Source organism: Branchiostoma lanceolatum, chromosome 12, assembly GCF_035083965.1.
Source record: "Branchiostoma lanceolatum isolate klBraLanc5 chromosome 12, klBraLanc5.hap2, whole genome shotgun sequence".
Classification (NCBI taxonomy): Eukaryota; Metazoa; Chordata; class Leptocardii; order Amphioxiformes; family Branchiostomatidae; genus Branchiostoma; species Branchiostoma lanceolatum.
This window is the reverse complement of record NC_089733.1, coordinates 6,971,392-6,988,845: the sequence shown is the minus strand read 5'-3', so window position 1 is coordinate 6,988,845 and position 17,454 is coordinate 6,971,392. Positions and strand designations below refer to the sequence as shown.

The following is a 17,454-nucleotide window of genomic DNA, read 5'->3' as shown; positions in this document are numbered from 1 at the left end:
CCTTGGGAAAGGCACTTAACACGACTTTCCTCACTTCACTCAGGTGTAAATGAGTACCTAGCTCATCTAGGGTTAGGGACGTCCCTCGGATAGGAAGTTAAATGGAGGTCCCTAGTTTGGGGAGAGCCACACCCCGCGCACGTAAAAGAATTCACCACACCTTTCGAAAAAGAGTAGGGCCATGCCCATGCCCCGGTGTGAGATGGACCAAACCCTACAGTCGTATGATCGCACATGGGTTCGCCCTTTGTAATAGCGTCCGGCTAGTTGGGCAACCCTAGCATGTACATGCTGAACCAATAAATAAATAAAGGAGGCCAGTCCACTGGTAGCGGCGTGTTCCACTGCCATTTTCTCTCTCATACGTTCTGATTGCTGGGCAAAGCAGTATGGACCAACTTGAAAGTTTTTGGTATGACCCGGCCGGGGATTTAGCCCACAAGCACCCTGCCCAATAGGTTTTGAAAACAAAGTTACATTATAATGATGTCATTATTATTATCTACTGTTTTCATATCTTTTCAGGTCATCCACAACTACGGCCATGGCGCCAATGGCATCACGTGGTCCCTAGGATGTGCCAAAGAAGTTGCCCTCATGGTGAAAAAACTTCTACCTGAAAAGATCATCAAACCCCGTCTCTGAGTTCGATGCATGTAAAATTGAATTTGATTTTGCACTTGTAAATCATTTGACAATGTAATAGGTATAATGTAAGATGATATATATATATATATATATATATATTCAGTTGCTCTGATTTTTAAAGATATCGAACAGACATATTACGCTGTATGTCATTTAAATTCTAAAATATCTATATCACAATAGTGACAGAGAAAATGATAGAATATGCAATCTAATCATAATGATTTACTAATGAAACGGGAGGTTTTTTAAGAATACGAGCAAAAATACGATGAAACACATGAAGTCTTTCACCTAGATCTTTTATTATATTCCAAGAGATAAATGAATTTTGCACACATTGTGATATGAATGACAGTTACATTGTAATCAATGTTTTCCTACCCGTTGAATTGAATTACCATTCTTTGAATACTGCCATTCATACAATTTCGACTGCTTTAATCACCTATATGTACCATTTGTTAAGTAACAGCATTACTGTGTTGTTAATGAAATTGCAAAATTAAGCAGTGTTAGTACAACTTCACACCAAATCGACGGTGGATACCACCAGTTCCAATAAGATTTTTCTATATGCGTCTTTAAAACTTAATCGTTATGAAATACAGTACTAAACGCTTTATAAGAAATTTAATTGGTTGAATGCATATAGTATAATTTACTGATTACATTGATATCTAGATTCCAACCCACCAATAATATTACAATTGAGTGGTTCTGATCTTAAAAACAAGATTTATTAGTCTATTCGTAAGATATGTTTATCATAGGCATAAGATATTAGTATGAAAATTAAATTACATGACTATATGGATTGTATCATTATTGACCCTGTGTACGGAATGTATCACGCTTGCCTCTATATGATATTTTCATAAGAGTATATCACTTTTAGAGGTCTTCTGTCATATTTAATTTTTGGCAAAGATCATACACGAAAACGCAGAAGCCTATGACACCAAAATACAATGTTTTCTGATTATATTCAACGTCAGTGTCAGCAATATTAAATTTTCATAATTTACACCCTTCTTCTGTCACTGAACATTCCATCAGCAAAAAAAGAAAATCATTTTTCAGACTAAAAATTTCTGCCTCAGGGTATTTAAATCATGAGTTGACTGTATGTGTCATCACAGTGAAAATGTAGATCACGCAGTGGCTCGAGGAAAACATGTATGCTAATTGAGTACTTTATAATCATTGTTGAATGTAATACGAAAATATCGCATTGTGGTGTTATAGACACTGTAAGGGTAATTGTTAGCCTTAGTACCATCCTCCGTAGTGACCGCTGGCAAAAAAAATCGCCTGCTAACCACGTGGTTATGAAGGGATTCTTTTGAGCCAGCTGTCACTACGGAGGATGATACTCGGGCTAGATATTTGTCATGATCACACAGCCTTCAAGCCGTTTAAAGCCAGATGTCGGAACTACAGTCGCCGCCCGGGTATCGCACCTCGTGAGCCAAGACGGGACCATGCGGCTCCTGCCCGAAATCAACCAGGAAGTTCTCATTAAGAGACAAGCCTCCATTGTCGGTGTTGACGTCGACGATGAACATCAAGGACCCCTCTCTGCAAAGATAAAAATGAAAATATTCACCTTAATTCAAGCTAAAGTAAATTCTTATTGGACAAAAGGAAGAAAAAGGGGCAGAAAATTCAAACTATGAGGAAACTCCAACTGACTGAAGAAAAAAAACACAGAAGAATCTACGTCTATTCTTCATTGGGACAAAATTTTGAGTTGATAGACTTGACTTTTTTTCTTGAGATATCTCACAATGGCTTTATTCCCACCAAATGTTGTGTCGTTCTTTACTAACTTGTTATTGGTTACATTACAGTACAGTAAATTCAGAAATTCTGTTACAAAGAAGATTTCTTGATATCAAATGTATCTGACAGATACCACACTCTTTATGGCACCTAAACGTTAATGGTCTTTTCTAATTGTATCAGAAATGATGTACTAGTATTGCATATACAAGTGCAACAAGGTAGGCAATAAAAACTATTGCCATGGCGGCGATTGTATGTTTATTGTAAGCCCATTTGTTGCCTGGATGGTTGTCTCAGATACCCAAACTATCTGTAAAGGACTACCCCTAGCAACTAGCATTCGTTCTAGCTCTGTGACCTTACGCTGAACCTACTCCACTGGGGGGGGGGGGTGTCTTATCTTAATTAGGCCGGACCTGACGGTCCTGAAGGACGCGGACCCCTTATGGGATTCTAGATGATGACTACGCATGCGTGGAACATTCCACAGATAAATTCGCGGAATTCCCGGAATATTTGCCAACTAGCCACATAATATAATGTTCGGCGCGTTCCTGAAGCGCCGCCAAAAATTAAGCTCACTTGATCATGTCCGGGTAGAACTGCTTGTCCCAGCCACTGTAGAGAGAAGTGGTGACGTAGAGACGTTTCCCGTCCAGGCTGAGCTGCAGCATCTGTGGTGCCGAGCCGGCCTTGACTTGTCCGTTCAGGACCAGGGGGTCAGGCTGCTGGTCAAGTTCAACGTCATGTGTCACCCGAACAGGGCCGCCCTTACAGATACTACCGCCGAGGAACAGCTGTAAAATGAACATGACATCACTTGAAGTTTTACCATCATGGTACATTGTATGTACCTGTAGTTCTATATGTAGAGAGCGTTAAAGCCCCCTCTCAATCATTGGACCGGCGGCACGCTGGCGGCGTCGCAGCGGCCGATCGAATTGACAAAGCACTCAACGAATTTCATCGACAAGAAACGAATCGTTTGAAGCTTTTTGTGTTTTGTTGTCTTTTTTGGCATACTTATACGTTTTGAATGATAATCTCATTATAAAGTTAAGGGTAACACAAATCCAGTTTAGGACGCAGGGACACCGCCAGGATCCAGTGAGAGGGGGGCTTTACACTCATTTTGCATATCATATCAGACATTTAATGACCGCCATATTCGTGTCAAGGGGCCAGTTTCTGGCCTGTGAACGTAGGCAGTAGGCAGGCATATTCGTGTCCCTATTTGCATTTCAATACATCAGAACTAACATACTAAAGTGTACACAACATTTAAAAACAATTTTTTGCAAGATACTTCTTTTTTAGCTGTATATAGTTATATGCGGTTTTCTAAAAAAGACGAGAACGTTTTACAAGTCAGGGCCTTCATCTTTTACCTTGCGCATGCGTACCCGAACGATTATGAGCGTTATTGATTGTCCGTTTGTTTGTTTCTATTCTTGACACTAACCTGTCCGACCAACTTGGGGTTCCTACGGTCAGTGATGTCATACTGCCTGACGTCACCATGCAGCCAGTTGCTGAAGTACAGGAAACGGTCGTCCAGGGAGATCAGAATGTCCGTGATGAGCCCTGAGATTATTACAAAAGAAAAGTTTTGATGACCAGTAAGCTTTGATGATAACTAAAATAGAAGGTAGTAGTGTAGCACAGAGCACTACAACGCCTCGCCGGGCTTTTTTTGTGTTCCTAATGTTACAAAAAAACTCTCAATGAAATATTGCCCTGATAACGGCACGCATGCGCATTTCCCAGAGTGCATTGCAGAACCAATATGGCGCCTTGAAAAGAGAACTTCAGTCACATGATTTTTATCTTAATAAGAAGGTAGAAATCCAGCTCCAAAATATCAATATATCCTGGAAAAAAGCCCCTTTACAGCTACCTTTACCAAGGGTACCAAACCTATATGGGCTAAAAGTTGGCCTTCTGCGCCTGCGCGGATTACTGGTGTATCGCCACATGAAACATTTTGCTGAGATATTCCCCTACCTGGCATCTCAGGAAGAGCCCAGCCTTCCACCTTCTTACTCGGGATGTCAATCACCTTCTCCGTGCCCCAGTCTCCTCTCTGGTCATAAGATGATATAATACAATTATAAGTCACAATAACTCAACAGAAATAAGGGATATGTGCCAAATCAATGTGTAAAAGAATTACTAGGAACTCTAGAGAGTTACGTTGATGAAGGTTAGACATCCAGGTAATAAGATACGCCATAAATGATTACTCAAGCAACTGGATAAGATTTTTAAACAGTCAGAGTGTCAGACGTTTCAGATAGCATCCGATATCTATAAAGAGTTTTTTTCATTCATTCTAATTCTGTCAGTAGCTGACATCGCTTTTAATTTGCTATCATTTAAACCATTAATTGTATAACGTATACAGTGTTATCATCATTTCTATGCTTACCTACTTGTTCTTGCTTGTACAACATTGTGCATACTTTTGGACGGGATGTGTTGTTCTTATTATATCTATTATTTTGTTCTCGATTTTTTGCATTTCTTTAATAGACATATCTTACATTGTCAGCATAATAATAATGGTTTCTATTGGTCAGAAATCACCCGCAATGGCAGCCTTTCTAGCGCTAAATTGATGCAGGGTTTTACAGGTTTCACACAATACACAACATATAATATCTTATCCACACTTGCATTTTGTGGAACTGTCGCAAGGGTCTGGGCGGCTGCCGTTCGGCGCCAGCAGGCGACCTCAATACGACTTTCCCCAACCGAAGTCAGGTACCCATTTACACCTGGGTGGAGTGTGGAAAGTCGTGTAAAGTGCCTTTCCCAAGGGCACATGATCGGTGACATGACAGCATGTATGATGTGCTGTCATCTAAACCACTGGTCTTTACAGCTTTATGAAGATGTCTTGAAAATCGTCTTACCGGAGTCTTGAAGAACCTGAAGACGTTGCTGCTTAGCGCACATCCCACGTACCCTTGCGGTTCATCCGGGTTGTGCAGGAAGCGGATCTCCAGTGGGATGGCGCCCTCCGGACCGAGGTCAATGTCCTGGATACGCCGGTGCGTAGTCCAGTCCCAAACGTGCAGGCTCTGGCCGTACTTTCCTGCAATTCATGGCCAAATAAAATGCACAAATTGATAAATGCATGAATCAGGATGTCCCTGTAGCCCAATTGGTAGCGGCTTCGCAGTTGAGCCTCCTGTTTCCAATTAGTTGGATCCGGGAGACCCCGGATCGAATCCCGGGAAGGGTATCCTTGTCGGAGCTGCACCGTCTTTCGGAAGAGACGAAAAATGGGGGTCCCGTGTTCGAGGAGGTGCCTCGAGTGCGTTACAACAGCCTCATTACTCACATGGGTACCTACTGGCTGAAATAATACAACCTGGGGAACTATAAGCACAATCATGTTGGTATGGAAACTGGAGCTTTTATGACAGAAACTAGAAAATATCGAGAAAAAACATGAATTAATGATAGAAGTAAAATGCAAATTAATGAATGGATAACTAAGTAAGTAAGTAAACACAATAATTCACATGAAATATGGGTTTGGAAATTCAAGGCCATCTCACATAAATGACAAAATATGATAACAATACATGGTTATTTTACCCCCAATATCTCTAACAATACATGTACTATACTTACTAATAAAACCTAAATAATCGTGGCAAAAGATTGGACAATTGCGGCGTACCATGAATCCTGAGGGAACCTTGCAAGCATTATAACAAAAACATATGCTGCATGAAATCGATCAGTACAACAAATAGACTTTTAGAAATTTGCTAGCTACACGTCAAAATGGCGAAAATATTGTCGTACCTTCGGCGTAATGTTGCGGGTCGAATCCGTAAGCCAGGAGTTTGGGGTGTCCCCACTCGGTACTGATCATGACGTTGTGCCTAGGCTGGTACCAGAAGTCGTACCCGAACTCGGTTTCGTCTCCAGGCCTCTCCCAGGTCCCCTTCACTTCAAATGTCTCGCCATCGAGCAAGATGAATCCTCCTAAACACAGAAAAAAAAATAAGTCCCAATTAGCATAATTTGCATATCATTGTGTACATCTGTCTAAGCTACCTGTATTCTAAATATCATGGAAATCTGTCGTTCCTTTGTTAAGTTATTTTCCTTCGAAGATTTTGACGATGACGCCCTTGCAGTTCCAGAGCAAGCTGCTAGGGGGCCCAAACCCACACCGCATCTTCATTACACCACAAGCTATCTGCCACCCAAAAATCAAGACCATAGCACGTCCAGGTCAAGAGATACAAAAAAATGGAAGTTCTGCTGCAGTACCAAGGTCATATACCAGGGGGCCCAAAATCGACCTTGAACTTCGGCTTCACAACACCTGCCCACAAATCAAATATCATCGGAATCCATCAAGAGGTTCTTGAGTTATGCTGACTACAGTAGTCCGGAAACACAAACAAACAAACAAACAGACAGACAAACAGACAAATAAACAAAGACACACAGACACACCAAAACTATATCTCCATTTTTCATGGAGATAAAAACATGGCATTGCGTGGCGTAATCGGTAGGGTGTTTTGCCCACAACCGAGAGGTCCCGGGTTCGAAACCACCGATATGCCCTGATTTTCTGCCCTAGGGAAATACACTTAACACGAATTTCCTCATTTCACTAAGTACCTAGCTTCACTCAGTACCTAGCTTCGGTTAGGGACGTCCCTCTGATAGGACGTTAAGGTAGCAGAACACAGTTTTCGGCCTATGGGGGTTTCTATAGTTAAGGACTACAAAGTGACCAACAGGGTACTGACGTGGATAAAATAATAGTAGGGTACCCTACAAAATCACGACAAACGAATATGTTCAAGTCAAGGGTACGATCTACAAAATAACTAAAAACAAACAAAAAAGTTATGGTTTCATAACAATTTCACGGCCACTTTGATATGGGGTCATGCGGGGTCATACGGAACTGCAGCCGATTCACCTAGGCATGCAGCTGCAAAGGTCACGCGCATTTATACGCCGAATGGGAAAACTTCACAATCTCATTCCTACGATCTAAAAGCCCACTTATCATACTGCCATACAGTAAGGTTCGTGCCTCGCTGGCAAAAACGCTGGTAAAAACGTCGACGTTTTTACACACGGTTCAAGGTTTAGGGCGCACTATTTTTTTACCGCTACGTCACAGGGGGTCGTGGCGAAATACTGTGTGCTGCTACCTTAAATGGAGGTCCACACCTCGAGCACGTTAAAGAACCCACCGCGCGTATCGAAAAGAGTAAGGGTCCTTCCCGGTGTGAGTTGTTCAAAACCTACAGTCCTAAGACCGCACATGGGTTCGCCCTTAGAAATAGCCTCCGGCTAGTTGGGCAACCCTGGCATGTACATGCTGAACCAATAAATAGGTATATAAATGAATAGATAGTTTTCAAAGTTTGTACAACTATATGTTACTATACTGTAGACAAGTAGGCTTTGTTTAATCTAAAACGTTCGAAAGAATATCTGTATCTCATCAATATATTTTTATATACTCATCAATACGAATTTTTGACTGAAACTTTGGCCTTTGGTCAGGAATAGATCAAATTCACCAACTGGAATTCTATGCTTGCATATTCTCCTGTGTTCGTTCAACTATCATTTTGTGACCAAATATAGGTGTTACAACCAAATTTGTACAATTACACGTGTTCTCGCGAGATCTCGTACCTTTAGCGTTTCCGCTTGGGTCGCCGATTGTACTGATCATGATTTCGCCGCTACCCAGACAATGCGTGGTGTGGGGGTTAGCCAACCCGGTCTTCCAATGCATCTCGTTCGGTTCCACAGTCTATAAAACACACAAGACGAAGAAAAAATGAGTAATTAATTGTATTTTACTACATGCAAACGATTGGAGGGTCTACGCCGAGAATAGACCATACTGGCGAGCCTATGTATGTTTGCAGCCGCCATGCATCAGACACTGATACCTGCGAATGATTGATTGACATCGAAAACCACATCACTTTTGGAACCGCATTCTTAAAACTGCAGCAGCGACAACTAGCTGCAGTGCAAAGTAGATTCCAGGAGGTTCTAAATCAAAGGAATCACACAAAACAAAGGAAATACAAGAGATTGAGTGTAGTTAACTTTTATGGAAAACCAAATCGCTTTACGTTTGGGACCGCATTTTTAACACTACAACAGCGACACCTACCTGCAGTGCGAAATAGAACCAGTGATTATTGTCCTGAGGAAAATTATTGACGGTCACCGAAACGTCAGCTGTTAATTGTAACTGGTTGTGATTAAAGAAATTTACCACTCATTCATGTAACAACCTTTTCATATTGTTCGCAGTTTAGATACTTTACTTTCAATCGCAATCACCTTGTGAATGCTAGGAGCACGTGGATTGGTTCCCGTGTCGATGACGTATATCCGGCTGGATACGAGGCCGGGACAGATCAGACGGTTCCGACGCTTGCTGGGGTCGTCGAAACAGGAGCTGCAGGCATTCCACCCCGTGTGGTGAAGTTCGTCCTTCATGTTCGGCACCTCCAAACGGTGGATCACCTACGTTGGAAATAATCACGGATTCGGGCATTTTAATGATACAGGCCTCTAATATAAGGAGGCGTTTCTATATATAGTTTGAGGGTTTTTTTTTAAAGCATTTAAGATAGATGGTAAGGGTAGGCTTATAACCAAGACAACATGCATATGGGTTCCTCTACACATAATATAGTGGGTTATCACATTTAGTGAGAGGAGAACTTAAAATTGAGATATATGTCGAGGATATGTGCGTGTCGTATGTGCGTGTGCGTGTACGTATGCGCGCCGGTGTGTATGTACAAGAGCGACAGTGTGTGTGTGTGCGCGCGCGCGTTTGTGCACGTATGCGCGTCAGTGTGTTTGTGCAAGAGTGACAGTGTTTGTGTAAGTGTGCGTGTGTGTGTTTGTATGTATGTATGTGTGTGTACGTATGCGCGGCAGTGTGTACTAGTCATCATGACCAAGAGCGACAGTGAGTGCAGAGATTTAGCTGGGGTCCATCATTCCGTACCTTGCTGTATGTCGGTGAACTCGGATCCACATCCACGGTAGCGATATAGTCCGGCCTGTTTATACCTGAAAAAGTGACACGATATTAATATAAAAAAAACTCATCATATTTCATGACATTGACTATGTGCATAGCATTAGATGTAAAAAATGACATCATTTAATTCATATTTGAAGCCATTTCCCCTAAGATTTATTTCACTCACCAGTGTTGCGGTAGATACAGGGAAGGTAAACAATCTGCTCCTGTGGTGCCTTCATGGCATCCAGCGGGGTGCGATACCCGGGTCCGCAGCCAGAGGCGCTGCAGCACGACTTCTGGACCTGTCCAGTCGACAGGTGCCCCTTCACGACCTCAAGACGATCACCTAGGTAACGGAATAACGACGCCAATCATTTCGTAGTCATGGCAACTCAGAAAGTCAGTACGAGAATGCTTGTTTTGATTCATTCATGTTTTCAAAGAATTTCTAGATCATTAACATTTTTTATGGCAGTCTTTCGATGTTAGAATGAAGGGCTGTCATGTTAAACGTCACAGAGATCGATTTTTTAGCTCCACATCTGCTTGGAGATTAAAGGATACGACATGCAAATACCGGGTCGGCACGGGTTTCTTGTTTTGTTCCCTCACCACGTCACCAAAGTGCTGGTTAAATATTTAACTTCTTTACTTCACCGTAGGATTGTACCAAACTTGTCAGTGGGGGAAAGGGGCTCTTGTAAGGAACAACATCTTATTCTTTGTATTTTCTACGCAGACGTTTACGATGAAGTACAACTTTACAAAAAGTGACGCCTTAGGCTATAAGATAACAATCTATGTCCTTACAAATGGTCATTTAGCTACTGAATGTTGTATCTAACACTAGAAAAGTGGTGGGTTGTTTTTGCAAAGTTAGTCACCATTGCCAAAAAACGCCACTTCCTCAGACGTTATTTTAACTGAAGTCTTTCTAGAACAGACACAGCTGACTGCTGCGTATGGTGTAAGTCACGAAGCCAACACCTGTTATCATCTTGTCAAACGTAACCTGCAATTATCACCAGAAGACTAATCACTAACACAGACAACTCTTCATGGATACCCTGATTGGTAAATAATCTCCCATTTCCACAGGTTAAAACGTTCAGTATTTCTATTATAGACCTCTCAAGTGTTTTCTTCTCATCAAGAAATTCAATAGCCTGCGAAGCACTCTAAATTCTAAGTGTATTCACACTGAAATAACGAACTTACATCAGTAGTAATGTACCGGGCAGGATAATTATTTGTGGAGGGGAAAATTTGTTTCTTCTGGTTCTATGACTTGTAACCTCACAGGTGTTACGGAATCGGAACAGCCTGAAGGTATGACAAACTTGTTTTGCCACTGACCAAACATTGAGTTAATGTCTTTCTTATGCAGTGTTCCACGAGGCCTTTTGTATGCATTGTTCGTGAAAGGGGTACAGAGCGGGAGGGGCAAGGAGGGTAAAGTCCTTAGTATAGCCTGGCAGCGACCGACATATTTCACAATCACCCTGGAATCAAATGAGATTGAAAATGTCTTCTAGCAAGGATTTATCGTCCTAGAAACGTTCACTAAACTCACGCTTGATAATCTCAGTTCCAAATCTAGCTAGCTTTATTAATCTATTTGTTCGGCTTAAACTTCCAAACATGATACATCTAGCTAGCTTAAGTATGAAACTGAAGTAAGAAAACTTTCCTCGCAAGTCGACCTCTTCCCTACATTTGTCCAATAAGATTTTCGCTATAAACTTTAGTCGTCTTTACTGCTAAGCGATTTTTGTGTGTTTCATTCTCTGCTTTCTTGTGTATCTGGTTACAAGCGTAAGGAAACTATTTATGCCATTCTCCAAAACCACATTGCATGGTGACGCAGCAAATTTGCAGCCTGTTTTCCATAGATTAGCGTGCATGATCAGAATAGGCAATGGCAGTGATGTAGTACTTCCAAAAGCTGTAGCCTCCATAGCTAGCAGGCTCTATGTGCCTTTTTTTGGCTTATAATACACTTTTTGCTGGTGAGGTTTTTTTTTTACTGGGTCATTTGTGCCGCCGGCCCGTAACCATTTGGCCCGGTAGATGGTTACGGTCCGGCTGTACAAACGAGTAGAAAACACAACGAAGTCATCAGCAAAAAGTGTAATATACCATAAGCCAAAAACATGCAAGGCCCAAAGAGTCTGCTATGGAGGCTATAAAGTACAAAGTCCATCCCTATAACTGCTGAATATGCCTTAAAATGTTACATCGCAAACGAAACAGGCCACGACTTCTTACATCCGTAACCTTTCGATGAACCCGGTAGATTAAACACTGACAAAACAAACTTAAGGTCTTAACATCTTAGCGGTCCCACGAACCATATAATCTTAACAATACAAACTCGCTACTTGTGGGCGATTTATATCATCGTAATATAGATACGTTGAGAACTCACCCATGATGCTGACTATGCAACGTATCCCCGTGTAATGGCACAATGTTGACACAGTACTGTGTAAAGTCGAGATGAAGCCTGGCCTACTTTCCAACCACATAGGTATTCGGACTGTGCCATCACAAGGCAAGTGGAGGGGTAGAATGTGTTTTCTTTGTGACCCGAAACTAGGGGTGCCAAGCGAAATAAGAAGCTAAATAGGGAGAACGAGAGATCTTTAAATGTGCCGAACATTTTCCTATTATATTTTTGAGCCCCCAATCATTATATAAGCTACCAATGTCACATAATTTGGATTCGTGTAAGGCACTGGCACGCCCCATTACACTTGCTTCACGCCCACTGCACCCTTTGACATATTGACGCCTAGTGTCGTATTGTTGATAGGATAGGATTAACTCTTATCACTTTGAATCTTCATTAAACACTGCTAGATAACCATTTTTGAACCTCCTTGCATTTAATAGCGGTTCATTGTAGTATGTCTGCTAAGATCTATGAACAAAGGTCACGACAGGTCAAACAAAATGGCCACCACCTGAGGCAAGATCACAACGAATAAAGGTGATGCCATCTTTAAGTGATTTGTAGACGTAAACAATTTTGTGCACACCTAGTTAACGTTTACTGAACACTTGAAGGGATCTTAGAGTAGTGTCTGAAGTACTGGGCTGCACTCCGAGTTCGTAACTTGTGAGCTGGAAGTTTTTGTAAGGCTATGTTTACAGGGATGATGCAATATAGGATGCCTTCGAAAAAACAAATATCCGTGAGAATACAATACGATCCTTTAAATTGAATTAATCTTAGGAATCACTGAGACTCTGAAAGGCCTACTACGAGACGTTCTTGACTTCTCAGGTGGTAGGTACAAACTCGGTAATACGTCTGCAAATTACTGAGTCATGGTGTCACCTTTATCATTTATTACCTCGCCTTTTAGCTTCGAATTCCTTCTCTCATGTTGACACTCGGTGTAAAACAAACCAAGTACTTGTAAAAGCGGAAGGTTCCGTGTCTGCTACAGTGATTAGTTGTCGTAAGTCTGTACTAAATGGGCGATACTTTATTAATTGAATGGCGTTGTGCCAACAAGTGCCCCGGGCCACAGAGCAGGCACTGCCTCTGCCATTGGCCCTGAAATCAGCATTCTTGGCAGGGTACAGGTTTGAACTCACGTTTTCGGAGTCGACAGCAAATCCTTTTTTTTCTAGTCTAATTCCAAATAGTAAGAACCGTATTGTCTCACTTAAGTGTATAGTACAGGTTCAGTAATTTCAGAGATTGGGGGTTCTGACATCCAGGCTAACGTTACCCCGAAGTACATAAACAACAGCGTAAATAAAACGGCTGCCCCCCCCCCCCTTTTCAATTGTAACCTACTGACATGCATTGTCACTATCAAAATACGTTATCTGCACCTGTACAACTGTATTGACAGATTTGAATTGCATTGGTAAGGTATTACACGTTTCAATTTGATCTACTTAAGAGACAAGAGGAGAAAGTTTACTCACCCATTTTATCTGATGCTATCAGATCAGTACAAAAGTCTACTTTAGACCAAGGGAGTGGAAATACGCGGTCAAAGGTTACTTACAGAAGTGCTGACGTCACCAGCAACATGTGTGCGCTCCAAGTCCAAGGAGTAAACATGACGTATGGAGGTGTTTAGACGAGACTGAGTTGGTCTAGGCCTTCACCCTCGTTTGAATGAGGTTCATAGAGGCTAATACGTTATTTGCCACTGAGCTCTGAGTTTCACATCGGTTATTTTTATATCACCTTCGCCATGAAGGTTATGTCCTCGAGTCTACGCGTGTGTATGTATGTATGTGTGTGTGTGTGTGTGTGTGTGTGTGTGTGTGTGTGTGTGTGTGTGTGTGTGTGTGTGTGTGCGTGTGCGTGTGTATGTGTGTGTTTCTTTTTGTGAACTGCATAAAATTAATTCAAGGAGTCGTGAATGGATCATCCTTATGTGTGTATGTATCGTCCTGGAAACGTTCACAAACGCAAGCTTGGTAATCTCAGTTACAAATCTAGCTAGATTTATTTATCTATTTGTTCGAATGAGAACATGAGACATCTAGCTAGCTTATAGCATGTGGCAGTAAAGAAAACATTCATCGCGAGTGGAGCTCTTCACTACTAAGATTTTCACTCTAGACTTAAGTCGTCTTTACGGCTAAACAATTTTGTGTGTTTACATTTTATGTTGACTGGTGTTGTCTTGTGTATCTGGTTACAAGCTTTAAGAAAATATTTATGCTACTCTCCAAAACAAAATTGCATGGTGACGCAGCAAATTTGTAGCCCGTTTTCCATAGACTAACGTGCATGATCAGAATAGGCAATGGCAGTTATGTAATCTTCCAAAAGCTGTAGCCTCCATAGCTAGCAGGCTCCTTGGGCCTTTCTTTGGCTTATAATACACTTTTTGCTTTTCTTTTTTTACTTGGTCATTTGTGCAGCCGCGCCCATACCCATTAGGCCCTGTAGATGGTTACGGGCCGGCTATACAAACGACCCAGTAAAAAACCCCAACGAAGTCATCAGCAAAAAGTGTAATATAAGCCCAAAGCAAGGCCCAGCGAGCCTGCTATGGAGGCTATAAAGCTGGTACAAAGTCCATCCCTATAACTGCTGAATATGCCTTAAAATACATCGCAAACGAATCAGGCCACGACTTCTTCCATCCGTAACCTTTCGATGACCCGTAGATAATTAAAAAAAAAAACACTGAGAAAACAAACTTTAGGTCTTAACATCTTAGCGGTCCCACCAACCATACACTCTTAACAATACAAACTCGCTACTGGTAGACGATTTAAAGGTATATCATCGTATATAGCTACGTTTAGAATTCACCCATGCAATACAATCTCGCTACTAGTGGACGATTTGAAGGTATATCATCGTATATAGATACGCTTAGAACTCACCCATGATGTTGACTATGCAACGTATCTCCGTGCAATAACGCAATGTTGACACAGTACTGAGTAAAGTCGAGGTGAAGTATGGCCTACTTTCTTACCACATCGGTAGTCGGACTGTGCCATTAGAAGACAAGTGGAGGGTTGGAATGTGTTTTCTTTGTGACCCAAAAATTAGGGGTGCCAAGCCAAATAAGAAGCTAAATAGGAAGAACGAGAGATCTTTAAATGTGCCGGACATTTTCCTATTATATTCTTGAGCCCATAATCATTATGTAAGCTACCAATGTCACATAATTTGGGTTCGTGTAAGGCACTGGCACGCCCCATTACACTTGCCTCACGCCCACTGCACCCTTTGACATATTGACGCCTAGTGTCGTATTGTTGATAGGATAGGATTAACTCTTATCACTTTGAATCTTCATTACACACTGCTAGATAACCATTTTTGAACCTCCTTGCATTTAAAAGTGGTTCATTGTAGTATGTCTGCTAAGATCCACGAACAAAGGTCACAAAGTCAAACAAAATGGCCACCACCTGAGGTAAGGTCACGACGAATAAAGGTGATGCCATCTGTAAGTAATTTGCAGACGTAAACAAGTTTGTGCACACGTAGTTAACGTTTACTGAAGACTTGAAGGGATCTTAGAATAGTTTTTGAGTACTGGGCTGCACTCCGAGTTCGTGACTTGTGAGCTGGAAGTTTTTGTAAGGCTATGTTTACAGGGATGATACATTATATAGAATGCCTTCGAAAAACTGTGCGTGAGAATACAATACGATCTTTTCACATTGAATTAAGTTAATACTAGGAGTCACTGAGACTCTGAAAGGCCTATTACGAGACGTTCTTGACTTCTCAGGTGTTAGGTATAAACTCGGTGATACGTCTGAAAATGTACTGAGTCATGGTGTCACCTTTATCATTTATGACCTCGCCTTTTAGCTTCGAATTCCTTCTCTCATGTTGACACTCGGTGTAACACAAAACCATTTAGCACTTGACAAAGCGGAAGGTTTCGTGTCTGCTTCAGTGATTAGTTGTCGTAACTCTGTGCTAAATGGGCGATAAATTAAATGGCGTTGTGCCAATAAGTGACCCGGGCCACCGAGCAGGCACTGCCTTTGCCATTGGCCTTGAAATCAGCATTCTTGGCAGGGTACCGTAAGGTTGTCCCGGTTTGAACTCAAGTTTTCGGAGTCAACAGCAAATCCTTTTTTTCCAGTCTAATTCCAAATAGTAAGAACCGTATTGACTAACTTAAGTATAGTACAGGTTCAGTAATTTTAGAGATTGGGGGTTCTGGCCTCCAGGCTATAAACGTTACCCGAAAGTACATAAACAACAGCGTAATTGAAACGGCTGCCCCCTCCCCCCCTCTTTCCAATTGTAACCTACTGACATGCATTGTCACTATTAAAATACATTATCTGCAGCTGTACAACTGTATTTACAGATTTGTATTGTGTTGGTAATTAGGTATGTTTCAATTTGATCTACTAAAGAGACAAGGGAAGAAAGTTTACTCACCCATTTTATCTGATGCTATCAGATCAGTGGTTTTGAGCCAAAAGTCTACTTTAGACCAGGGGAGTGGAAATACGCCTGCAGGCCAGCTGAGATGCCTTTGCCAACAATACGGTCAAAGGTCATTTGCAGAAGTGATGACGTCACCAGCTACATGTGTGCGTTCCGCGAGGAGTAAACATGACGTATGGAGGTGTTTAGACGAGACTGAGTTGGTCTAGGCCTTCACCCTCGTTTGATTGAGGTTCATAGAGGTTGATACGTTTTTTTTCCACTGAGCTCTGAGTTTCACATCGGTCATTTTTATATCACCTTCGCCATGTTCTCGAGTCTACACGTGTGTGTGTGTATGTGTGTGGTGTGTGTGTGTGTGTGTGTGTGTGCGCGTTTCTTTTTGTGAGCAGCATAATTCAAGGAATCGTGAATTGATCATCTTTATGATATTCGGTATCTTTGTAAATCTACGAATTAGACAATGAACCCCCTAGCGACTTTCCATAGGACTGCAGCAGGACGCACGGTTTTGATACCTTGTGTTCTGGACATGCTATGGTCATGATCTTGTACGGTAAATAACTCTTTGGCTCGTGAAAAAAGTGGCTGTGAGGTTGAAAGAAAACTTTTACATTATGGTAGTAAAAAAGGTAAAGCGGTCGAACTGAGGACGAAGCATGACGCTTTTTCGTTAGCCAGTAGTGCAATGCGGCTTCGCTACGGCTCACGTGTTTTTGACCAAGCACACCGGGTCACCCCTACTCTTTTCCATAAGTGTGTTGGGTTCATTCTGGTAGCCCCGGGCTATATTTGATTCTAATACTCTATATTTTGTAGCATTTCTCACCGTAGTTAATGATCTACCTCTAAATGCGTGTCTGCTTCTACATGGAATAAAAAAGAATAAGAGTGTCAATCAATTTGTTTTGAAAGACATGCTTTGTCGCGAAGAGGGCTGAATATATCTCTAGGGTTAAAGGTCCGACTCTGATATTGGTTAGAATATGCGTGTTTACGGATACAGTTAAATCAATATAATGTTGGGAAAACAACATCTTAAAAACACCTA

General features: G+C 41.7%; 1 protein-coding gene across 3 annotated transcripts; it reads right to left on the bottom strand.

The window, feature by feature from the left end:
* Positions 1 to 933: 933 nt before the first annotated feature.
* Positions 934 to 16,515, bottom strand: LOC136446012 (methanethiol oxidase-like). 3 transcript variants are annotated; one of them, XM_066444278.1, is made up of 11 exons: positions 16,395 to 16,515; positions 9,678 to 9,839; positions 9,473 to 9,537; positions 8,794 to 8,979; positions 8,128 to 8,248; positions 6,256 to 6,438; positions 5,352 to 5,533; positions 4,441 to 4,519; positions 3,899 to 4,020; positions 3,019 to 3,233; positions 934 to 2,229 (listed from the first exon to the last, which is right to left on the bottom strand). In XM_066444278.1, exons 1-11 carry the CDS (start codon positions 16,396 to 16,398, stop codon positions 2,067 to 2,069), a joined length of 1,482 nt encoding a protein of 493 aa, XP_066300375.1. In that variant the 5' UTR covers positions 16,399 to 16,515; the 3' UTR covers positions 934 to 2,066. The 3 variants fall into 3 exon arrangements, with proteins under 3 accessions (XP_066300375.1, XP_066300376.1, XP_066300374.1); XM_066444279.1 differs by lacking the exon at positions 16,395 to 16,515 and adding an exon at positions 13,439 to 13,506; XM_066444277.1 differs by lacking the exon at positions 16,395 to 16,515 and adding an exon at positions 11,922 to 12,042.
* Positions 16,516 to 17,454: the final 939 nt, after the last annotated feature.

Excerpts from the sequence above, each read along its gene's own strand:
- LOC136446012 (XM_066444277.1), bottom strand. The coding sequence starts at position 12,021 with ATGTGGTTGGAAAGTAGGCCAGGCTTCATCTCGACTTTACACAGTACT. Across the intron at positions 9,840-11,921 it reads TTGCATAGTCAGCATCATGG|GTGATCGTCTTGAGGTCGTG; the intron begins GTGAGTTCTCAA and ends TCCGTTACCTAG. Across the intron at positions 8,980-9,472 it reads GTTCACCGACATACAGCAAG|GTGATCCACCGTTTGGAGGT; the intron begins GTACGGAATGAT and ends TTTCCAACGTAG.